This window comes from Siniperca chuatsi, linkage group LG1 (genome assembly GCF_020085105.1).
Source record: "Siniperca chuatsi isolate FFG_IHB_CAS linkage group LG1, ASM2008510v1, whole genome shotgun sequence".
Taxonomy (NCBI): Eukaryota; Metazoa; Chordata; class Actinopteri; order Centrarchiformes; family Sinipercidae; genus Siniperca; species Siniperca chuatsi.
In genome coordinates, this window is record NC_058042.1 from 4,129,267 (window position 1) to 4,155,189 (window position 25,923).

At 40.2% G+C, this 25,923-nt stretch overlaps 2 protein-coding genes across 4 annotated transcripts in view; one reads left to right on the forward strand and one right to left on the reverse strand.

Moving 5' to 3' along the window:
* The window catches only part of adamtsl5 (ADAMTS like 5), a 36,149-nt gene extending 13,995 nt beyond the window's left edge, over positions 1 to 22,154 (forward strand). Inside the window, exons 3-13 of one of the 2 annotated variants that reach the window (XM_044204862.1) lie at positions 1,817 to 1,986; positions 2,717 to 2,777; positions 3,547 to 3,652; positions 4,908 to 5,035; positions 8,439 to 8,562; positions 13,547 to 13,633; positions 14,207 to 14,370; positions 15,719 to 15,932; positions 18,103 to 18,254; positions 19,145 to 19,216; positions 19,325 to 22,154. In XM_044204862.1, the coding sequence (XP_044060797.1) occupies positions 1,817 to 1,986; positions 2,717 to 2,777; positions 3,547 to 3,652; positions 4,908 to 5,035; positions 8,439 to 8,562; positions 13,547 to 13,633; positions 14,207 to 14,370; positions 15,719 to 15,932; positions 18,103 to 18,254; positions 19,145 to 19,216; positions 19,325 to 19,495 (1,449 nt within the window). In that variant the 3' untranslated portion in view covers positions 19,496 to 22,154. The remainder of the gene's footprint in view (positions 1 to 1,816; positions 1,987 to 2,716; positions 2,778 to 3,546; positions 3,653 to 4,907; positions 5,036 to 8,438; positions 8,563 to 13,546; positions 13,634 to 14,206; positions 14,371 to 15,718; positions 15,933 to 18,102; positions 18,255 to 19,144; positions 19,217 to 19,324) is intronic. The other variant, XM_044204852.1, reaches the window with a different exon arrangement.
* Positions 21,649 to 25,923, reverse strand: part of serinc4 (serine incorporator 4) — a 33,686-nt gene continuing 29,411 nt past the window's right edge. For both annotated transcript variants that reach the window (XM_044204880.1, XM_044204876.1), the window contains exons 9-11: positions 25,713 to 25,825; positions 24,574 to 24,727; positions 21,649 to 23,841 (exon numbers count right to left, since the gene is read on the reverse strand). In XM_044204880.1, the coding sequence (XP_044060815.1) occupies positions 23,634 to 23,841; positions 24,574 to 24,727; positions 25,713 to 25,825 (475 nt within the window). In that variant the 3' untranslated portion in view covers positions 21,649 to 23,633. The remainder of the gene's footprint in view (positions 23,842 to 24,573; positions 24,728 to 25,712; positions 25,826 to 25,923) is intronic.

Below are 25,923 nucleotides of genomic sequence, written 5' to 3' on the forward strand. Positions count from 1 at the left end.
TTTCTCTGTTGTCTTGTTTGTAAATTTGAACTGTTTGGATAAAAAGAAAACCTCTGACGACATCACGTTTTTCATTTTTCACAGACTAAACAAATAATCAGGTAATTGCAAAAATAAGTGAGAGATTATCGATAATGAACAGCTGGTCTTTTATTGTCAACACAAAAAAATCAAGTGCAAAACATGACAGAAACATCCCACTTACTCCTGCTTTACAGTAGAAGATCTGATCACACAGTGGAGAATCCTGCTGCATACATTTGCATATTAATGAGGAAAGTGGCAGGAAACGAGGACAAAAGCTTTAAGTTGTGTTTTGCACATGTTCTTATTCACGTCTGGCCGGAGTGTTGATTCTTGTCTTGCACAACAGATCCTCCAGATGACTTTGAATTCAGCCCTTTCTGATAGAAAGGCAGCCGAAGCAGTTGTTGAATGTGTGTGTGAAGAGTTAAAAGTGTGTGTGAGCCAGCTCCTGTATGAGAAACCGGTGGGAACGCTGCCAGTCTCAGTCCTCCTCCAGGGCAAAAACCCTGGAATGTGTTTGTGGAGCGCCATTGAGATTTCTCTAATCACTTTTATTGTTTGGATGATCCTGATCCACAAGGCTCACAAGGTTGTTGTTTTTTTGTTTTTTTACTGCACACCATCTACTCTTTGAATAGATTCGTGTTGGATTCCTGCCTATAAATAATGTTACTTATAACACATAACCCCCGACACACTTTTTCCTTTTCACAAATGATATCCCATCAGTCTGCCAACACTGTAGTCTCTCTGTTGTCCTCTCTCTCACACACACACACACACACACACACACACACACACACACACTGAGCTGCTGACAGTTGCCAGTTACCATCTGATAGTTTTGGACATGCATGCCAACAATGCAGAGTGATTACAGTAGAGAGCAGAGAGTCATGTTGTCCCTGCAGTTTTTAGTGTTTGCTGTCTCGAGAGCTCGACTGAGCATGTGTCATGCTGTGTCACATGTCAAACACATTATAAAGAGAAAAAAGCTGTAACAGGATAGAAACTGATCAGTGTGATCTCTGAAAATAATGAAAAGTGTTGATATCGTGATCATCGTATCAAGATGCAAACGCCAAGAAGATTTTACATTTATCAGTAAGTGTGTTCAGGGTTATCAAAGTGTTGTTATTTAAAAAGTAACTGTTTAAATTGCAGAACAAATCAGTCAGACAGTTTTATATACAGTACGTCAGTGAGTTATGAACAGATTTTTCTTTAATTTCTTTAAATTTGTGCTACAAGACATTAAACAATATGGTTAAATTAATAAGAACAATGTTAATAAAAAAAATATAAACCTATCAAGAAAAGTAAATGAATGGATAAATTAATATTTTATTTGGTCATTTACATGACCCTCCCTCGTGGAATTATTCAGACCCATCAACCAACAACAAACCAAACATTCTGGCATGTTAACCCACCACCATCATCAGCACAATACATCATCCAAACACAAACATAAACCTCCTGCAAATAACGCTGCAGGAGATACCCCACAATGGAAATACAAACACACAAAAACACAAAATAAACATGTTAAAGTAGAATTACCCAGGCAAAGTAACTGAAATACTAGAAGTGCCTTAACATGCAATTCCTCTAATGGCCAAAATTTCTCTTGAGATACGAAACAATTTTTTTGACTTTGTAAGAATTTAGTCACAACAGGTGACTATTTCTAATGTGTGTCTAGGTGGCAATTTTGAAAATGATTGTTCCACTAAGAAGATATTAAGGCTTAAAGAGAGGTAAAAGTTGTCTGTCATTTGTGTCTCAGTCCTGGATTTCTGCGTGGGGTCCCTCCGCTGAGGCCTCATCAGGGCGTCCTGTGCGTGCCCGGCGGCAGCTGCACTTCAGGAACGAGTGGGCGACGTGGAGCGGCTGGTCTGTCTGCTCACGTAGCTGTGGGAGCGGAGCCTCAGTGAGGACGCGCACCTGCATCACCAGGTAAATAACAGCCATGTCCCGCAGGGTAACACAGCTCAGCATATTTGGAAAGGAAGATATACTGTATTGTTGGAGACATAATGCATTTCAAATAGGTTCCCAATAATGAATCATTTCAAAAGTGCAACTTAAAGCCTTAATGTGTTGCCTTTTTCTGAAATGCATTTGAATTTGATATATTTTTTATTTTTTGGGTAATACAGTTGAAGCTGATTTTAAGTACGTTTTAAGCATTATCATATGTTACAAATCTATTGGAACAGCATTCAAATGCTTTGCTAATACATTTCAAATGTATCTAAATACGGGAATTTTAAGATCAACTTAAGGCTTAGTGATTTCCACCATAAAAGCAGATGTATTTGAACCAATTTTCACCCAGATTTTATGTTTCCATGCACGTAGAAGTTGTGTTTCCTGCTGCAAGAGGACACTGATCACAGCATTTACAATGTTAAACTACATTTACATTTCTTCATTTTGTCCATAGTGATATACAAATGAACGTCTACATACAACTACAGAGTGGTTAAAAATCAAATGTTCACCTATTTTTGAATAATCTAAACAAATACTGATAAAATCCCAATTAATAAAATAATAAACTGTATTTTAATGTATGCCAAATCTATATGTGCTTTGTGTATGAGAGATTATTTTTGTTCAACCACACATTACAGCAGCCTGCACACAATAATAATCCCATAAATCTCTTTTTTCTGTGTCCCAGGAACCCGGTGGGTGGACCATGTGCAGGAGATCCCAGACAATACAAGATCTGCAACACCAAGGTCATTTCACATTACAAGGTCTTCACACTGTATGAAAGAACAACTTTCGATGCAAACATTTTAGAACAATGGCTGGTGTTTGCTCTAGAGGCCATATAGGTGTGTTCAGGGCAGGCGTAGCAGTCGAGGGCTTTCAGGGTGTGACCTGGAATTTCACTGACATATTAACCTGTGTCTTCACGACACTGCTTTGCACTGATCTCAGGGATTTAACGCAGTAGTGCCGCAGCCAGTTTTCAGACCTGCTATTGTGTTTGAAACGTGCTGTGAGGTCAGTGGCTGCGTGTCAGACATGTTGGGCTGTGTGTGTGTGTGTGGGTGTGTTTGGACAGCCACTGTGGCCCATATTGATTAAAGGAAAAACACACAGATGGGATGCAGCGTGTTTAAGCATGCTTGGATGTATGTGCATGTGGCAGTCTGTACGGTACGATTAGCTCAGAGCTTCGGGTGAAAGGACACAAATCCCCAACTTTTCTCTCTGCTGCAATTCGTAGACAGGAACAAGCTTTGTGTGGAAAAAATCTGTTCACACTGCGACACAAGGGGACTCGCCACAAGGTTATTCATTTATTTTTGGGTTAAGACTTAATTTCAGGGTCAATATTAGAATTATGACAGGGTTAAGGTTTGGTTAAGAGTTCGTGTCGGGCATGAAGTTGTTATGGTTGAGTTTGAGATAAACTTTCAGGGAATCAATACAGTGTTCTCACAATGCAATACAATGTCGCGTGTGTGTGTGTGTGTGTGTGTGTGTGTGTGTGTGCAGGAGTGTCCCCCCAGCTCGGAGGATTTCAGAGAGATGCAGTGTGCTGCCTACAATGACAGACCTTTAGTGGCTGGAAACGCCTTCAGATGGACCACCTTTCATGGAGGTCAGTGAGACAATTCACTGTTCAGCTGCTTAGGACTTGTTGTTTGGAGATACAAGGTTTTCACAACAGTGGTATCGATACACACATTATTTTTCTGCAGTCAGTTTTGCATTACAAAGTGGTTAATACCTCACATTTTACTGGCAGTAGATAGATACGGACAAATATAGTTGTGTGAAAGAAAAAAGCGTAACTAAGTCAACTGTGGTTGCGTCTCTTGAGACGAGCGACCAAAAAGACTTAAATCAACTGCCGTCAGAACAAGTCCAACCAGTGTAAAAAAACTTTTTTATCTAAAACTACTAGTATAAATGTGCTATTATTTTATTATTTTTATTATTTTACTTTTTTACAAACACACACACACACACACATAAGCCTAGTGCTCTCATCTAGCCAACCATAAGCCACAGACCTTCAGTCAACCCCATCAACCAAGTAAGTGGACGTAAATAACAAGACATTGAGTTGGAAAATCCTAATACATCCCTTGGGCTCAGCTTGTTCTGAACCATGTCAGAAATATTAAAGGGATGTCTACCTCAGTAGAAATGGAATAGCAAAATCTCTGCTGACTGACGATACACATTTCATCATATTGCCCAACCCAAAACTGTATCTTGAAAAATGTTTGCAAAGTTTTTTTTTAAATGGTAATTTTATTTGAGTTGTAACATAATTTGCTTACAAAGTTAAAATCTAGTCTCAACCTAAAATCCCTAATATACTCCAACAATAACAGATGTGGACAGCATGGTTTACAGTAGAGAGCCACATGGTTATTTCCATACTACATTGGGTTTTTACGTATGTTCCACACATGTGTACAGCCTGCCTGTTTGTAGGTGCATACAGTAGAGTTTGTGCGTCCACACAAGGGTCTGTGTGGAAGTTAAGGTCACTCAGACTCTTGTGGCTTTGCAGATGTGAGTGACGTATAACTTGTGAGTGTGTTTCTTTCTGCTTGTCCCCCATGTGAGAATTTAGTTACTGTGTTGTTGGCAGTCATGTGGTAAACTTTCCATGCTGCCATGGCTCTCATGTCCACTTTGAGGCCTGCTGGGTGTTTAATCCACACAGGGTTATGAGTTTTCTCCATGACATCTGCTAGTTTTTTGTCTCCGCTCTCCCACAGTTCCTTCTCTTCACCTCCTGCCTGTTTCTGTGTCTCAGCCACCTCTCTCCCTGTCCTTTTGCCTCGCCTATTTTCCCATAATAAACTAATGAGCCACTGACTGAAGATCTTCCCTGCCAGGCTCTAACCCCTGTGAACTGAGCTGCCTGGCCTTGGGTCACAACTTCTACTACAACTTTGGCCGTGTGCTCGATGGCACAGCCTGCGACAATGAGCCTGGTGCAGTGTGTGTCAACGGACGCTGCCTGGTAAGCAATGAGTGTTTTCTTTATATACTGTATTCATGCATTTGGTCTTGATGATTTTAAAATAATTTTTTAGTTAAAGCTGCAGTCCAGACATATTATTGCATACTATTCCCTTTCAGCAAACAACTGCCTATTTGCAGATCCACCTGATACTGTTAGAGTCGTGTTTTTGTCTAATTAATCTCCTTTTAGCTCTGTTTGGTCTCTACCAACTCCTGAGAAAAATATCTGGCTCTTTAGCTGCTAGATGCTCCACTATATTTTTCACCAGCTAGTCGCTGTTTGTCTGTTTGCTGTTTGGTGGTCGGCAGTAAGTATACAGGTAGTGTAGAGCTTGTTTGCTCGAAACAACTGGCTGCTGCTGCTGCAAACGAGGTTGATGAGAGCGGTGAGAGGGAACCATACAGTTCGTTTACCATAGAACCAAAACAAGGTGCTAAAATAGGCTAAAAAGCTCCATAGAGTTGCAGAGTCGGTTGATACATTTTGTCACTGCAAAACTGAGTCTTTTGATTCAATGTTAATTTAAAAAATATGCATTAATGCAGCTTTAAAAGGCCTAATGTGGCACAATTTTCCATACAATTTGATGGATGAACCATCTTGGTTCACACAGCTGTTAACCCTAAAATCCCTAAACGTCCAGTGATGGTCTAAATGCTGTTTATAGATACTGTAAGTAAAACTGCATGAAAATGACAAATGTTAAATATTGATATATATATATATATATATATATATATATATATAAAAGTCTGGGTGTCACAGCTCAACACTTTGCTAGTAGTGTCCATACCACCAACTGTCAAGTACTGAAAGTTGGCACTGAAAAATCTGATTTGTCTTGTTTACTTATTCTTTAGTCAGATAGTTCCTGATTTAAATCAAAATTTGGACAGTTTTAGACTATTTTATATAGGCAGATTTCTTGCATGGCTCTTTATGTTTAGACAACATTTAACATGTGACTTCTTTTGTTAAATGAAAAAAGACTTGTAGAAAAACACATTTATATTTTATAAGTGCAGAAAAAAGTATAATTTGGTGCCTGCGTTTTTCCCATCCCATCCGAAATTCACCCAGAATCTTAAAGGGATTTAACCTGCTGAATGTTTTATTAGGTTTCTACATAGCTTAAACTTTAGCTTCTGCTCACTGTTAGCAGCACCCGCAACCAGATTTTAAGCTCTGTGATTGGATGTTTCTTACCAAAAATTAGAGCTCTTTGGAGCCATAGTTGACTTCTCTGCTTACGTTTTTATGTACACAGGCTCGTAAGTTTAACTTTTTAATCAATGTTGTAGTGATGATTCAACCAGAAGAGTTTCATGTCCATCCAAGCCTTGGAAGTCACCTAATATTGTCTATGAGTAAATGTATGGGACGTTTACCTGCAGAACCCTGGACGCCTGAAATAACTCCTCTGATTTCTATTGGCCTGATGTAGATTTCAAAATGAGGCTGGATTAAGCTAAAGTTCCTCTCTCTCTCCTCTCTTCATTCCCACCCTGTTGTGGTATAAGTGATGTTGACCACTCTGACTGGAGCTCTCTGGAGAAGTGAACTCCATGCTGTGCGTTAGGACCAGAGTGCACTCATCAGTGTGGACTGCAGCCTTCAGTTAGCATTACAGCTCTGCTCAGCACACAGTCCAGAGTCCTGCTCCCACATCCAGCCTGTCCCCTGCTCACCCCTCTCACCCTCACACAGATGGAGATGTGTGGAAATGAATTTGTATCCCTCGGGTCCTGCAGCACATGCAGATAAATAGTCTACATACGTAATACTCAGTAGACACATCTGCTATATGAGGGTACACACATAGGCAAAGTTATTTTTACACCACTGACACAGGATTAACGTGTGTCTATGTTTACATATGTCTATATGTGTGTGTGTGTGTGTGTGTGTGCTAACGTGTAGGGTGTGGTGTAGTTGATTTATGGACCGTTGAGGTCAGAACAGCACCGGGCCTGAAACAGGAAGCAGATGCAGCCTGCAGCTGGTGTGAAGGGCTGCAGGTCACAAATTGAGATCAGACTGCAGAACACATGGCTGATTTGGACGCAATATGTGTGTGTGTGTGTGTGTGTGTGTGTGTGTGTGTGTGTGTGTGTGTGTGTGTGCAGTGTTAATAAGTGTTTTTTATTGTAGTTGCAAAATGTTGAGAGCGTTTGTTCAATCAAGGCAATTATCTAATTATCTAATTTTATTTTCTAACAAATTATAAAAGATCGATGTCTTCAAATTGTTTGTTTTTTCCAGCCAACAGTCCAAACCTCAAATATGGTTTTGGTATTTGGTCAGTTGACAATGATATAAAATAGAAACAAGAATAAGAGTCTACAGCCAAGTTAGCGTCTCTGTACCATTGTCACGGTCAGCATGCTAAGAATTGGACAATTTAAAAGTATAACCTGCTGGTGGCGCTAGATGAAAAGTCAGAGGATCACCAAAGTTATTACAATCAAATCCTTACTGAGAAGCTGAAACCAGAGAATGTTTAGCATTTTTGCTTGATGGATGACTAAAACGATTAATAAATTATCCGAATTGTTGTTAGTTAATGTTCTGTTGACTGACTAATCAATTAATTGCGTCAGTACTAGTCCAGTCACATACCAAAAGTGACTAAAGAGAAGCTGCTCAAGACCAATTAAAAAAATTGATAAATTAAGCCTGAATGCTGCAGACTTACTTTAGTAGAACACTCTCAAAGTTACATTAACACGGGTGAGTTTGCTTGCATGCTTGAGTGTTTTCTGGTGTTTTGCAGGACCTTGTTGCTCCCTCAGTGGGCCCTCATGCACTCTGCTTCATTTCCTGTTGTGTACACACAGATGCCTTGAGTGTTTTTGTGTTTTTAAGGGGCTTAGGGGGCTGATTATAGGTTGCTTAGATTGTTGCTCTCTTGCCTGGGAACCTCCCCTTTCATTGGTTAGCTCTGCAGAGCGGGAGATGAAGGCCGGAGAAGAAAGCGGCCACTGTAATCTATCTAGCAACAAGATTCTCCACACACCATAAACCATCCAGCTCATCCTCCGTGCTCTTTGCTTTGGCATTTTAACGTTTACAGAGACAACTCTCCGACCCATCCTCCTCTCTTGAGTTGCCGTTTTTTCCCAAAGTAAATGTTTGTGAGGAGAAAATGACAGGGAGAAGCAAATAAGAGACGGAGAGAGAGGGAGTGGGTTGAGTTGAGTTATGGTAGAAGGTTTAAGGTGACTATACAGCAGAGACAAAACAAAAAGAAAGGTTAGACGTTGCAAGGGCTCTCGCCAGAAAAGGTGTGAAGTTGGGAGTTCTGCTTATCAGCACACTGTCAGGGAAACAAGTTTCAACAGAGACATCCAACCCGATCAGACTGTTGTTTCCTTAACATTTGTTTGTGTGTGTCATACAGAAGCCCGGATGTGACTCCATCTTGGGCTCAAAGCAGCAGGAGGACGCCTGCATGGTGTGTGGAGGACAAAACACCACCTGCCTGCACCACAAGAGCGTGTACCAGAGCAACGGTCTGGAGGCAGGTAGGATACACACACACACACACACACACACACACACACACACACACACACCCTTGTACTTATATCCTTGTGAGGACCATCGTTGACATAATGCATTCCCTAACCCTAACCTTAACCATCACAACTAAATGCCTAACCCCAACCCTTTCTTCACCTAACCTAGAAAGAGCCTAGTGATGAACTAGTTTTTTTTTTCAACTTCTTCACGTACACCTTAAAACCAATTCTTAACCCTCAAAAAGCAGTCTCTACCCATCGGGACCTCAATTTTTGTCCCCACGGTGACACAAGTCCCCATGGGTCAGTGTGCATTCAGGTTAAAGTCCCCACCGGGATACAAGAACATGAAACACACACACACACACACACACACACACACACAATCATCAAATTATCTCCACAAGGAATCAATTGCAGCAGTTTCAGACCAACACGATCTGAGGATAATTCCAGGCCCTCTTAGTGTTTTCCCTCCCAAGTGTTATTAGTCAATCAAGTTTAGCCAAGAGGTTATTGTTCTCTGATAAAGTGAACATTAACCATGGTAACAAACAACACCTGTTGGCTGCCTTCCAGGAATAAATTCAGCTAACAATAGGTCCTCCAAAATTACAGTCGTTAGGATTTCAGGAAGACGGAGGAAGAACACAGAGTTCTCCAGGCTCAAAGGCAAGGCTCCAAATGACACTCTGGCTCGATGCCACCAAAACATTTTCTACCTTCATTGGTACCTGCAGTTCAGAGGCTAACAGGGTCTGACTGTTCACATTAAACATGTTGGGAGGAGGTCAAAATCTGCAGGGTTTTCTTTGCTTTGTCCACATGTCCCCTATCAAAAAGGAAGACAATTAAAAGAAGATTGAATACAAAGGCAATTAATCTTGTAAATAAATAAACAACTTTAACCAAATTGGAAAACCAAATATAATAGTCCCATAAACAAGCTGTTTCTGAGTACATGCAATTTTTCAGTTTTTTAAGAAATCTGCGATGTAACCCAAAACAAACCAAACTCAAAAATGCAACAAAGTAAACATTTGCTCTATTATTCTGACCAAAGAAAATCAACTGTTTAGTGGTCAGGCTGTAGAGGCAAACAATGACACATAAACATGTGACAATGTTGTAGATGTTGCTATGCAAAAATGCGACAGTACGCTTCGTGGGATAAAAAAAAAAAGACAGTTAAATGGCATTGTAACTTTGTCTCTGTTAGTGCTCTGACTGCATTTACTCAGCACCGTTCAGTCAGAGACACTTCTGTGATCATTAGATTAGAAGAGGCAAACCTGCAAACTTGTCACCAGTTTTGAGACCACCTAGATGGGGTGGTAAATGTTAAGTTATCTCCCTCTCCACTCCACCTGGGTAAATTACAGACACACCTGAAGAAGAAAAATGTTTACTTTATGCAAATGAGTGCAAAATTTGCCTGTAAACTCCGTAGAGGATGCAGAGTTTAGTCTTTACCTGCTGTGCATAAATGTCTGGAGGAGAAGATCATTCTTGTAGTTCCCTGTTTTGTATTTCCCTTGCCTCCAAGATTACAATACAAACAGAAACAACGTGCTGCTTGGTGTAAAGTCAGTTAAATTGTTAGAGACAGTCGTAGGTTGCTTATTTTAAGGTTGCTTTACAAGTTAGCTAGCTATTTGCTAGCTTGTAAAGTGTTGGAATGCCCATAGCAACAAGTGAGAAGTCGTGGAGGCGATGCTGTGGGATTTGTTAGCTTTCCATTTTCCTTTTCATTTATGTAAAATCCCACAAATCTGCGGCATTATGACGTGCATCACCTTTCTAGAGACTGAAACTGAAGCTAAGTTAGGACAGGTGAGAAGAGATCCCTCAACATTGTCAACATTATACATTAAACTCAGACTGTGATGGGATGAAGAATGTGACGGACCGGGATAGAATAATGTTGGCAGTGATGTAGAAGGGAAAGAAAACTGAACTAGCTGTGATCAAGACGGGACAAAAATGTCATTTAGACCCTGTGTTGCCCTCTACTGAGAATTGAATCAAACTGTGAGATTTAACACATCATGGACACACACAAACAGAAAGTACCCAACACCTCTGGTGTGCAACTTGGCGCTGTAACAGTGGCTTCCTCACACAGCTCTGTGTGTAGGCTGATAATGGCCACTTTGTTTGGGCGACTCAACAACCTTGGGAGGTTTTCTCTCCTCCTGCAGCTGCGTTTCCCAACCAGAGGGAGAACTGATGGAGGGCGGTCGCACAAAATTGCTCAGATGCCAATGGCCTTGAGCTCATCGCTGCCTGTCTGACATTCCCTCAGTCACAACGCTACATCTTTATATAGCTAATGAAGCAGATGAACCTTGTGCATAGTTCCTCTCTGAAACGGGTAAGCAGGGGCAACCAAAGTTACACGCTTCTTCAGATGCTGTAATGAATGGAGTTCATCCTGCGGCTACTTTTCCCTCCGGAATAGCAGGGGAACCACAGAGCTGTCCCAGCCTCTTTGTTTTGGCTCAGAAGTGAAACACCACTCTGTAATGAATGGTTGGGGTTTCAGCTCATTCATAAATTGTCTCTCTTTGTGCTCGTAAAAAGCGATCCTGTAAACCATTAATCGTAGTTAATCGTTACTGACATCATAGATTTTGATTGACAAGAAAGACTTTGCAACAGCATTGTACAGTAATACGACCCACAACCTGCCGGTGTTTGTCGAGATCTTTTCAAAAGAACATAATTATGTGATCACTAATCCAGATTATTTGTGAGTTACTGATTACCTATCAGTTACTGATTGCTGAAAAATGGCAGAAGATGATTTAGTGTGATATTCAAAGATTAACCCTGAATATGAATATCTATTTGTTTAAAGTGACTGCACTGAACTGTAATAATAGTGCAGTAACATTTCTAGACATGCAGCTGTTGTTGGAATGTATCCACAACTTTTGAAAGATCATTCATTAATACATAGGAGGTTTTTTTTAAAAGAATTTATCATTGAATAAATACCCACCATGTGCTGCAGGTTGTACTGACGTTGCACATCTCAATGAGCAGATCTGTCTATTTAGGTCTACTGTATAGCATAAGTGGCTTTACACAATTTTAAAAGTCAATGAGTGCACTCACTAAAATACTCTTAAACATAAACATAGCAACACTGACATACTTGCTTTTAAATGTATGTATATGCGTATCCCGCATTCCTTCAGTGTCGGTAGTATGTGCTACTTGCATCTTTTGGAGACATTACTGCATGTATTCACAAGATTCAATTAACCACATGAACAGTGGGGGCGGTATATCAGGATGTAAAGTAAGGTTAGGGTAACACTTTACTTGGATAGTCCGCCTACAGATAGTTTATAGAGTATTTGTAACATTTCAACTGTTTCGCTTTGTCTGTAGGTGTTTAACAGATTATCAAGAGAGTATATGTGACAATTCATGAACGTACCATTACCGAGATGTTTTTTGTGCCTATTCCTAACCAAACCTTTATTTGTGAAACAGTTGAATTGTTGAATTTCAACTAATAAGCTGCTGAAATGTTACATATACTCTATAAACTATCTGTAGGCGGGCTATCCAAGTAAAGTGTAACCAAGGTTAGCAGCAGCGTCTGAACAAACAGCAACAATGGCTTTAAGTTTTGAACAGAAACTATCAGAGCTCGTTGCCACTGCTGCTTTTTCTGCCGTTATGTTTACATGTACACTATAGTAACCACCTCAGGTGACGACATGATTGCTGATGTTTACATTGTGCAATGTACCAAAAGAAGACGTTGATGATGTTGAGGTTTGCATATAATAACTATAATTATAATTATATGCAAACCATGTGGACACCAATCCTAGATTAGGGCTTTAAAGGAAAATTACAGTATTTTGCAACCTTGGTCCTATTTTTGTAGTTTTGGTTAATTTACATACTTATAAGTTAGCATAACATTGCAGTAATCACTGTCATTATAGAGCTATCGGACATGAGCACACACTGAAGACAGCTTCACAATGGAGTCCAGTGTAATCAAGAAAATACTAGACGTAAAACTGTTCTTTTAAAGTGGTACTCCAGTGATTTAGTATTGCAAGAGACAGAGTTTTAAAAAGAATGGTCAATATCAATACAGCAAAGGCCGAGATATCCCGACTTTTGGTCCCTAGAATGGGGCAAGCTCCACAAAAACCCTGGATCCTACAATTCCCATAAAGCAACTCGATGGCGTCTTTCTTTACAGAATGTCTACACGGCCTGCGTAGCGAAAACAGTACTTTAGCAGAGCAGCAGCAGCCTCAGTCCGTTTGACGCCCGTTTGTATCTACGCAGGATGCGTTCAGGCGCAGTACTGAGTGTAGGTCACCCGCATTTTGACATCGCTAGAGCCAAACACACAATTACTGTAGTTACGTGAGTAAAAGGGAAGGAAATAGACTTAAAGTGTAAAATACGCTTCAGGTCACATTTATGGATGTATGGCATGAGTGAAACGGGAGCTGTTATGTGTAGACAGCTGTGTATATGTTCATCAAATGCGCGTAGGATTGGACGACTGAAAAATGCGGCTGAAACGCCCCCTGTGCAGACAAGCCTTTAGACCCTTCCCGTCTGGTACGCATCACGTCAAATGATGTCACTTGAGTTCTCTCCTAATTTTTGCCCCTTTAACAACAAAGACATGTTTTTTATTTTGGACCGTATACATAACTTTTCATTCTGTTTGACCTCTAAGTTGCTTTACGTCACATCCCAGCGTAAACAAAACACCTGAATCCCAAAACCCAGAACTGTCTCTGCAAGGCAACACACTTAAGGGATTATGTGTACTGACTTTTAATGTTTCAAATAATATATAATAAATAAATGGTTCAAATAACGTAAAGCTGTTTTCAGTGCAGCACGTGTGTCCCAGAATGTTAATCATGTGAAGTAGTTAAAAAAGGGGAAACTAACATTAAAACCAAGCCTCTAACTGAGTGTCTCTGTTTGCCAGGCGGACCTTTTGGATACAACGAAGTGGCCATGATACCAGCTGGAGCCACTCACATCCGAGTCACTGATAACAGCAGGAATTATCTAGGTAAGATTCAGCCTGTCACACACACACAGGACACCTGGGCTGCTGTGTATATCAGTTTCAGCTTTCTGCAGAAGACTCACTTTGAGTCATTGGCTCCATGGCTGCAGTGTAAATCAGGCGCTCTGAATTAATTCCTAGACTTGCTATTACTTCCTCTCCCCAGAGACAGGACGGGCTCAGCAGTCCCATCTGGTCTCTGTTTTCCAGGCAACATAATAACCAAGGGCATCTATTCTCATTCTTGTTTATGAGACCAAAATAAAACAGGCCCCAAAATGGTACACTGTGGTCTGGAAAGGGATGCTCGTAAAGGCTTTATCTGACCACTGGGGCAAGGCAGGTGAAGGTACTTGTTTCCATGTCATGGAAAATCCGTCTCCCAGCACTGAGGAGAGACAGCTGCTATATATAGCCAGCTGGCATATTTCTGTTTCTGACAGCCTGCCTTTACCTCAACATGACCCTCTTATATGGAGAGCTAATTGTTGGTATTTAGAAATATTTGACTCACTTATAAACGCTGAATAACATCAAACTTTTCCTTCCTTCCCATTTTCTTCTTCCCTCATCCAGCGCTCCAGAACGGTCGCTCCCAGTTTGTGATCAACGGTAACTGGAAGATCAGCATTCCAGGCGAGTACAATGTAGCCGGGACGAAGCTGCTGTACCGGCGCTCAGCAGACATCTGGGAGAGCTTTGAGGTACCAGGTCCCACCCAGGAAGACCTCCATCTAATGGTGAGAGTTCCAAGAGAGTACTGGACCAGGACAGTTTGGTCAACATCTGGTCTCAGGAGCTGGAAATTTCTTGACGTTTAACAGCTTTTTGTTCATTTTGTCTTCATTGTAAAGCCATCGTACAGTTTTGCCTGTTTGCATTGAAAGAGCAGGCCTACTTTATTGAGGCCATTCTGGTAAGTGGGTTTTATCACAATCAACCAGTATGACACCAGTCAGGCACCAAAACCAGTAAAAGATAAACACATTCTACTTTCCTACATTATGCAATATACTGTTAAAGTGAAGTTATTTGACTTATAGTTAAGCATTTCGCAAGGTAAGAAAAAATCCAGTCTGAATAAATAATAGATTGTTTCCATTCAGGCCCTGTGCTGAAACCTGGCTCAGCTACCAAACAGCTGTTAACTATTGCTTCCTCCTGAGATACTGTAAGAGCACGACTCTGCTGTTGTATGTTCTGTAAAACACTGACAGTGGTTGTAAGCATCCAATTTGTTTCATTTGACGACTCCTACAGAGCGAGTATGAATACAACAATATCGCCTATAATTTATATGTATATTTAATTTATAATTTATAAATTATAGGCAATGGACACCTGGACCAGTCCTCCCAGCTGACAGAGAAACTTGTTGTGATTCAACAGCAGGTCATATCAGCTGTCGCCAATTAACGTTAATTCAGCGAGTAGCGATGACAGAGGCATCGCTCTGTAACACCAGTGTACAATCGCGAGTGGACCGAGTGTTCTTGTAGCTCCCACAACTACAAAAACACGTCTTCCCTCTAGCTGAACACAACACTTCAGATTCAGGGGTCGCTTTCTCTCAGTTAAACTTTCATTCATACCATATCAATTATTTACCTCCATTTGGATAGCCTGTGAAAAATAAGGTTTACCAAATTTAGTAGGTTACACCTGTTATTTCACTGTCCCAGATACATATTTAGTCAACATTCGGATTGGACTTTGTATCGGCAGATACCGAATATTAAAGGACTTGGATCGGGATCAGGGCCAAAGAATACTTGATCGGGACATCCCTACTATACGACACAATATTAGATAGCCTACAGTACGATTGAAAGCAGAACAGCGCTAATACACCTTGTGGTGATGTTGTTTTTCGTCTACAGAGAAAATAGTTAACGTGTCCACGTTTCTAAGAGCTGCTCTGATGCCAAAATAAGGAGTAAAATCAAAGTAAATAAATGCTTTATGTGATTTCACTTCAGTATTATATAAATGTTGATGCATGCAGTTGCAACGCCTACCCTGTACGCTGCACTTTAAGGTAAAATGGGAAGGCCAGTCTAGATGTTTCCATGCTGTCCTTGTGTGCAGGTGCTTGCGACAGACAGAAACCCAGGGATCGAGTATGAGTACTGGTTGCCGCCAGACCAATACGCCCTCCACCATGGAAGGAGGAGTCCACTGCGTCAAGCTCACCACATCGCCAACTACCTCCCCTGGGATCAACCCGCCACTACAACCACCACTACCACCACCACCACCACCACCACCCGGGCTCCTCCTGTCACCACCCGACCCCACTGGTGTAAGTCCTTCCTCGAGCTCCATTTAATCACCCTTAAGTATATTAAAAGATGAAAGCATGAGTTTAAAGGAAAATCTAAGTAAATAAGTTATCTACTCATCTCCATGTCAGTCAAAACTCCATTGAAGTTGGGAAGAACCCTAAGGCCATGTTTAAACAGACATTAGTGCTGCATAAAAAACACAGCCGCCTCATTCATTTCAATGAGGCCACTGCGTTGGCACCCCCAGGCTTCTGCAAACATCATCCAGCAAGGCGCTGTGTTAGGCAGTCAAATACATGCAGGCACACATTCCTGGTAAATTACTTGTATGTATTTCTACCTTTTACCTGGCAATCATTGTGATGGAGGATAAAATGATTGTTGTTGTGATAACTTTCCAGAGTAGTAAAATCCTGTCTCATAGTATTATAAACCATTATGCAGTGTTTTGGTGTCTGATAAGCCTTCAAACTCATGGATCTGTTATGATAGTATTTCATCAACTCACCAGTACCTGAAGCAATACACCCCTACCAACGCAGCCGTGTGCGTTTTTTCACACAGTTCTGTTTTCAGTTTGGGCGCCCAGTAAATACACATTTGGCCCGGTAGTTTCTCAGTGTTCCCTCAAGCCCCTGAAGCTAATAAAGCCTCCGTTTATCAACTTCAGAACTTATTTTCATAGTGTCCATTGTTTTTATCAGTAAGAATAAGTGCTGAGATCTGAAAACACACAACTTCACTAAAAATACGTGAAAGGAAATAAACACGGAGGAGCTACACCTTTGGAGTAATCTGATGGTATACGTCAGTATATCTGACGTTGGAGCTATTCAAATATGTCTGTGTTATCATCAGCAGTTTGGGATGAGGATGAGATTAAAATCATCAAAGTAAATTGTGTGTTTGGCTTTCCTGCAACCTTTAATGGGGTTTCAGCTGACATGGGTTTCGTAGATGATGACTTTATTTAATGAATTTGATGACTTTAATTTCAGGGTGAACGACACTGTAAGAGAGAAATATTAGACCAAGATTAGCAGATTAGACTTTGATCCCAAGTCTGCAGCAGGAGCATTGTTATATTTTTTATTTTAACTGGAGGAAGTTTTAGAATTCAGTCTGGATTGTGTTTCATTTACACTCATCTAGATCATGTTGAAATCTCTGCAAGCCCTCACAGGTGTTTGTCAGGTACTAATAAGAATGATAGGGGAAGTTGTCAAAAGCTAATAGGTGCGACAAACTAAAAGGAGAATGAGGGAAATGTCAATCAATCACGGTCTGTATACGCCCACAAAGTCCTGAGAGGAGGTGCAATCAGGCACATTAAGTGAAAACACCTGTGTGGTGGACGATGGGTTAAAAATAATCCATCTTGAGGTCACATTTGATTTAAAAGAGTTTATCTGCAGGCTGACCTGGTCGCTGAAGCTGAGGAATGCAGCTGGATAATCTCTCATGATAAGCCTGCAGTACACGTGTGCTGAATCTCTCCATACGTCCTTAAATACTCACATTCACATGGAAATCTGCACGCAGCCCGAAGACTTGTGTCTTCTGTCGGAATCTATCCAATGCTGTAATAAATCTAAGTAGCCTCTGGAAATATGTTCCAGCTGATGGATTCATGCCAAACAGAATCTGACTCGTGTTGTTGCCAGAAATAGTGTGTTGATTGTTTGTTAGGTAACAAGGTGAACTTTCCACTCGCATGATTTTTCATGTTGAGCAGGACATAATGAGGTTAGAATGATCTGAAGGACTAAAAATTGTATGAGGAATCCTTGCAGGATTTTTGTGATACAAAATATTTGTTTTGTAATGCCCTTTTAATGTGAAATTGGACTGTTTACACGCCACAGGCATTTTTGAGAGGCCTGTTTCATTAGAATCAGACCAATATATACAAAGAATTTCCTGTTTTCTCTGATATATTGTGCAACATGGTGAACTGAAGTGTGCTTCCATTTACTTCAGTGTTTTAAAGTTTATTTTTGACAGAAGGTGGTCTGAGTCACTCATTGGTACTAATGTCAATGCGTGGCCATTAACTCAATCCACGAGTCTTGCAAATCCAACACACAGGGGCCTTAAAATAAGTGCATTAAAATTAAACAAATTAATTTCATTACTTTTTGCTTTGAAAAGATGTGTTATTCAAAAATTAACCACTGTTGACAACAGTGTGTGTGATTTGTGTCTACCAGTTTTTAGGCCTGCGAAGCCTCCACGCCAATCTTCCCACAACCGCCACGAGCACCCTCACCGGCCCATCCTGCCACGCCTGGAGCGGGAGGAGAACCACAGAAACCTCCTGCCTCAGCCCTCACCTGGAAGTATGTTCACCATTTTCACAACTCAACCACCCTGTCCCCCAACAAGCTATGCCCAGCTAACCATGACCCAATAAACGTTAAAGAGATGCTCAGATATTTTGGGAAATAGGTTTGTTTGCTATCTTGCTGGGAGTTAGATCATCTTTGTATGTTCAGTAGAAAGACAGGTGCTGGATGTATTTGACCTAGCCTAGCATAAAAAACAGCTGTCAGTGAACACAACACCAGGTCTATTTGAATCTGTGATAAAATCACATAAGATGTGGGCAGTGGTTCAGAAGCAGGGATGTATTATAAGAACTTGATACCGGATTCAAAGATGGCGCCCCTCAGTTGAAAGAAAGTTGCTCGTTGTGCGCGTAACTCAAAAGGGTTTTCTACAGGTTTACTCCCGTGTTTACTGCACATGTGCATTACTGTTTCTCCCGCTGTCCCCGCCCACATGTTCCTGCTCCACCCATAGACTTCAGAATCGGGACTGACATCACACACATAAAACTTTTCTAGGCTCTGGGAAAGTTTTACAAATATAAAACATTCACGGATTAAAAAATTCATAATACAAAGAGTAATAATTGACCTTGTTTGAAGTTGGAGGTCTTTTATAATGGTAGTCTATGGGGAAAATGCTTTTTGGGCCATGTGGGATTTTTTTCGTTCCAATGTAATATGAGTGACTGCTGGGACAAACTGGCAGCAAGGCTGAGTGGTGGTGCCGTATCCTCGTCTCTTAATACATCCATGCTCGGAAGCCTGTAACCAGGCTAACTGATATCAACCTTTTCATCTAACTCCCAATAAGAAAGCAAGCATGCATATTATCCAACGTGTGAAGGTATTTCATATCATGACTATATTGTAAGTTTGTTTCTGCTCGGTTTATTGTGCAGGGAATTGTGGGAAATGTCTGCGGGTTAAAGGTCGAAGGGAACGGCAGAGACAGTATTGCCAGAAGGACTTTGGTGAGTCGGAACCTTGTAGCTTTGCTGTTTTTAAATAGCTTGTGACAGAATGCTTACTTTAACGTGTAAATGGAAATATCTTATTGAGCTATCTCTGTTTCCTGTTAGTTTTCCGGGGCAGAGTTCTTGGGAAGCTGTACAGAGGCGAAGAGACGCGTTATGACGTCCAGATCATCCACACCTACCGGAATGGCTTCCGTCTGGAGCACCGGGAGTTCTTGTGGGTCCCTAATGTGTGTGACTGCCCCCACCTGGAGGAGGGGAAACAGTATATACTGATGGTGCGTCGTCACATTAACTATGAGCACACGCTGAACCGCATCCTGCTGGAGGAGGAGAGCTACGTGGTGCCGTACAGACCCAGAGAGGACGAACTGCTGAGACCGCTCGAAAGACTCTGCAGCAACAGAGGACCCAAAGAACCGGCAGAGCTGAGGGGATGAGTGTAGAGACCACCAACTGTGTGTGTGTGTGTGTGTGTGTGTGTGTGTGTGTCAGAGAATGAAGCTCATACTGAAGCTTTTTTCACTTCCAATGTTTCATTTCTGGACCTTCAAAACACCGTCAGCCTCCATGTGATCCATGTGATGGTCTGATGAATTCCAGAGTGGCGTCACTGGAGAAAAATGACAGTTGGATCGTCGACAGACAGTTTCAGCCTCATTTGAAACTCGCCACATTAAGAAACCAAAAAGACTCCACATTTATTTAAAAGCCTGACGAGCTTACTGTACCACATAGAGCACTTTAGGTGGATGCTTGTGCCCACCTTTAAACACATACCAAAGAGAAGAACATTGACTGAAATGGCCTTTTTGTTATTGCTGTTTTTCCACAGCTATCATTACATTTTTTTATATTATTGTATTTTTGTGTGTGTAAACTTAAAGGAAAAACCCACCTCAAACACTCAAACAGTTACTTAGATCCCATCGAACACCATTTTGACTTTGTCTTCTGCTTATTTCTGGGGATACATTGCCCTCAATCATTTGATGTTACGACTCATCCAGATATTTACAGCAGCTCAGTAGAGTTGGTGTAGCAGCAAATGTTTCAGCAAAATAAGCTAAAATATCAACAGTAAGTGTTTGGGTTAAAGAGCGAGGCCATCTTTCTAGAGCTGTCATAACATAACATAATATCATTGAAAGAAAACTTTGAAATTGGGAATTTTCAGCAAAATTTCAGGAAAAATACCTCCAGAACCAGCTGCTCTTCCCACGTCAGAACTCTTATTTCTCTACTATGTAATTAAGGTACTAACTTTAACTATTTTAAATTAAATTCTGACAGATTCTAACTCACCTATCATTTTCTGTCCTGCAGCTAAATGCAACAAGTTCAGGTACATTTTCTGTACTGTTGGTTCTTGAAAGGCATCTTGGAAAAGCAGAATTAAACAGTGGAAATATGGATTTACCAAATACCAAATTACAACATGCAATCAGGATTAAGAGGTGGATTTTTCTTTTAGTTTTAACTCAAGATATAGTAACAACACATTGCTTCTCAATGTATTTATGTATAAAACAATAAGATTAAACCATAACACATTACTTGTGTGTCACTTGTTTAAAATCTTTCACACTGTCTGTGTTGCTCCTTTGTGGTATTAATTTTTTATAGTGTGTTAAATCAGGTCTGCTTTGTGATACTTTACGTGAAAGAGATTATGAAATATACAGTATTTTATTGTGTGGCACTGATTAGCTACAAATATACTAAAGTATAATTTGACAATAATTGTTTTGAGAAAACCTGCAGTCTATATCATAGTCAGTTAACTTCTGTGCCTTGTGTTATGCATTTGAAATATAACATTTTCTCTCAAACTTCATCTACATGTGCCAAAAGAATTTCTTTGTACATTTGTCCATAGAGCATATGAATGATAATGACCTACTCTTCTTAATGTAAAGTTATTGTAGACGTTCACAATTTGCTATTTTGCTATTTATCACACAGCACACAGACATGAGAACGTTTGTAAGAAAACAATGTATTTACAAAAAGCTTCACATCTACAACAAAGGAAATGCTACATTAAATTGCAGACAATATACTACATATATATATATATATATATATATATATATATATATATATATATATATATATACATATATATATATATATTATTATTTTTTGCTTTTTTTTTTTTTGACTGAGCCAGATTACTGCTCATTAGGAAAGTCATCACAGACACTTGGCTCAGTGTCCCTTCAGTAGAGGGGAGAGTTGTAGACTAGATTCACAACACAGTTCACCTCAGCATCTTGCAGACATGACTACTTCATCTGAAGGCATGAGACAGAAAGCTTCTATCTCTTCTGGAAGTGAGCTTTAGTATTTTTTGTGTTTTGAGCACTCTTGGTTTAAATTTTTAAAGTTTTCAAAATAGAGTAACATATGCACAACAAAATGTAAACAAGAATCAATCCTATCTGGACATTTTTAATGAATTTTGAAGTGAATGATGTGCTGTAAAGCAACATAAAGCGAGCATGCAACTTGTTCCTCATTGTAAGTCAAATGCAAAGTATTTTTGCCCCAATTTAAGAAATCTCTTGTGTTGAACTTTGAAGAACATCATACATTTCTGTTTAGCTGCCTCTCGGTCGCTCTGTCAGACCTTCTGTCACTGAGCATTTAAAAATCAATCTTGTGAAAAAATGCCGAGAAAATGCTGAAAGAGGATCTGTTATTCCAGTGATCCCCCTGGACACTTCAGGTTTTATTTTAACACAGGAACAAATCTTTGTTTGGCTTTGGCTGAATATAAGAACCAATCCTGAAGCTGCCTCACTGACAGGTATACGAGACAAAGTTTATAATTGAATGAAAGGATGCAATTAAATTGGCTCTGTCTGTACGTTTTCTGGTTTGTAACTGTTAGCACTAAATGAAATAAAGTTTATGCCATTATTCTATGTAACTACAGTGTGACTTCCATTCATTGTCTTTCCAGCAGCTGATTTAAAAATGCAGTTATACCTAAGTTCATTATTACACTGGATTGAAAAGTTCTTAATAGATGTTCAAGCAATAGTTTTACATTTTGGGATATAGACTTACTCGCTTTGTTGACAAGAGTTAGCTGAGAAGATCTGCACCACACTCATGTCTGCGCATTAAATATGGGGCTAAATTTGGGGAGTCAGTTAGCTTTAGCTTAGCATAAAGACTGGAAACAGGGGGTACAGCTGGTCTGGCTCTGTCCAGAACTCAAAAATGCACCTAGCCACACCCCTAAAGCTCACTAATTAACACGTTATATCTCATTTGTTTAATCTGTACACAAACAGAAATGGAAAATAAACAAGTTGTGGTTTTACTGGGAGTTATGTAGTGAAATCATTCCCCTCTAGGCGCAGTATATTTCCCAAAATGTTGAACTATTTTTTAAGGCTTGTACCGTAACTAGTTGGTAATGGAATTTGATTGCAAGATGAGTAGCTGATTGTTCAAATGTAGTGTTTTATCTTCACAATATGACTGTATGTGTGTAATGTAGCATCAGAGGTGTTTTTTAACCTGGAAACTGAAATTCCAGATTCGAATTTTAAATTTCCATTTTGAGTTTTGAGTCGTAAGAATAAAACAAAATGTTGATGCAGGTATAAAAAAAAAAACTTCAAAGAGAGAAAATCATCTGTTGTAGTGTTTGAACATATGGTTGGACATCACTGTCATAGATGATCTGCATAATAATTTAGTTAAGTTTTACTGTACAATGCAATCAGTCCTTGTAAGCTACTGAAATGTGTCAGTAAGGACCATCTCTTGAATTAGAGGCTATGTTTGAACTTACACAGTTCTCTGTTTCCAACTTTGAGAAAGATTTGTTTATGATCAAACCATCGACTGCCTGTCTAAGATCAGAGAACTAACCGGGTTTTCTTTTTTAGGGCAGATTCTTTTATAAGAAAATAAAAACATACTTGGGATGTGTGCCTCTGTAGCAATATTACAGTAAATATCTAGAATTCCTCCTCTGTTCTAATATTAAAAGTCTAAATACAGCCAAGAAATTTAAAATAATACTAAATTAAAGAGTAACAATTCATAAATGTATCCATCTTTACACCTACTTACTGTAATTCCCACTTTATACAGAGTGAGAGTTCACCCCTTCTGATCCCTTTGGCAATTCATACTGTAATTGTGTTTCCAAACCACAATCAAGTCCTTGTTATGGTTTTATTTCATGGTGTCCAGCCTGTGACATCAGGGCTTTTTCCAGTTTTTCACATACAGTATCAACAGGGCACTGAGCCCTCTGATTGGTCCTTCTCACAGCACTGTGAGTCTTTGACCTCTGACCCCTGTGACCTCCATTCCTGAAAATCCCGAAGGCTCAGAGTCATATGACCTCCTGTCCGCCTCCCTCCTGCCTGGCCCCTCACAGAGAGCGTCAGACGCTGACAGAGACGTGGCGGGAGGATCCTGAGCGGCGTTTGATGCGTGAGCGGCGAGGTCTGGATTCAGACTGACAGCTGCACAGAGGGCCCAGCAGCAGCCAGAGGTAGAGGATCACACAGGCCCAGCAGGACGACATCTTCACCCAGAAGGTAGACCAGCTGCCGTGGGTGAAGGTTGTCTCCAACACTGCTGACTCATAGCTGGAGGAGGACAACACAGTTTAACTTAATGCTACTTCATGCAGAAAAAAAGACTAGGAACTGGTCAAAAACGATTAGGATGAGGAGGGGAGCTGAACATTATGTTTCAGCGTTATGTCTGCTCTTTATTTTTGGACCCTCCGCTTGACAGGGAAAAATTGCAACACTCTTCCCACAGCATCGCAAAGTAATAAATAACATAAAAGTGCAGAAAGAATTTTAGATGGCATACTCCAATTTAAACCTTAATATGTTAATCGAATAATTATTTTCATATAGCCACCAAATAGAATAGAAGTGGAATTAGCAACTGCCAAAATTATGGCAAACATAATAAAATGTGTCACATTTACCAAATATTCTAGCCTTTCTTTATTTTTGAACCAAGAACTTTATATGGCACAGTTACATTTCTTATTTTACTGTAGTTCTGCTTTCTGTCAAATTGCAGAATAAAGTGAAGGTGGCAGCTGCTATTGGATTGTGACAAATGACGTGATCTCTGGAGAGATAATGTTCAATCACTAAAGACCCTCCCCGACTCTCTCAAGAAGTTTTGATTACCTTCCCTTCAGCAAAAATAAAAAATACATAACCCTCCACCTTTCCTGATCCCGTCTCCCCCGTAATTATTTTTTGGCAATCCCTTAGAAATCACAAAAATGTGGATGAGAACAAGGTCTGTGTTTAGATAAAAGCTGAATGCAAAACTAGGAACTGTCGTTAACTAACCTGAACCAGTTAGTGAGGGTCATCATGACATACAGCGAGGCCAAGAAGAAGACAAAATGGAAGAAGAAGTAGCTGTAGGCCACTCTCAGGGTCTCGTTGTGAATGACCTTCTGACAGCCTTTGTTCTCCTCGTCAATCACAAACTCCTCCTCAGCTGAAAAAAATTTATAAGTGAGAATGTCTCTCATCAAAGCTCAGTTCTGCAGCAAACTCCAAACAACACTGAATGTATGTGTATTCAAAGACTGTCAAACCATGACAGCACTGTGAGAAATGTAGACACTACCAACAACAGATGGAGGAAATTATTGCGTTTAGCAAAATAAAAAAATTAAAAATGACATCAACATTGTAGTGGGGCTGAGACTGTACAAACATTTCGGAAAATTACGAATGTTCAGTTGGTCAACCTGTGCACACTGCAGTGATCAAAGCCAAATATGGCCCATCACTTTAGTCACAAACCTGCCATTTATCTGCCGCTACAGACCACTTACAGACTTTAGAAAAACAATATTTAGATGTACTGACCATCCATTATTTTATATTGTTTGGAGATGTCAGTTTGTTGTGAATAGTTTTTGAACATAGAGTACACACTTATTGAGAGTGCTACGTTCATGTAAAAATGTGCTATTCCCAAACTACAGTACAAAGAACACTTTTCATCCATAAAAGCTGCAGTTCTTCGAATGGCAACAAGACACCGTGTTGATGTAAAAACATAACACAAAGCACCTTTAAAAGGTCCAGTGTGGAGGATTTAGTGGCACCTAGCTGTGAAATTGCAGATTGCAACCATTCGAATACCGCTCGCCTCACCCTCCCCTTCCAAGCGTGTGAGAGAAACTACGGTGACTGCGAAACTCGCGAAAACGTAAACGGCCCTCTCTAGAGCCAATGTTTGGTTTGTCCGTTCTGGGCTACAGTAGAAACATGGCGTCTGTGGGAGGGGACCTGCTCCCTCTGTAGATATAAACAGCTTATTCTAAGGTAACGAAAACACAACGATTCTTATTTTCAGGTGATCATACACTAATGAAAACATATTTATGAATATGCTTATAATATCCTCCTAAATGTTACACCCTGGACATTTAAGGAAACAATTATGTAATGTTAACGGCATCAGTACAAACCTTCCTCTTCCTCGGGGCAGCAGAAGCAGCAGGTGGCTTTCTGGAACTCATAGCGGTAAACTTTGATCATCCAAAACGGACCGAACACCTCTGCTAGGTAGGAAGCTTCATTGCTGGTGGGGAATTAGATTTGAACACATTTGTCACCACATAATTCTTCCTCTCAGAGAAGTAAAAGTAAAAATATTTTTGTTATTGCACTCTTTGCTCC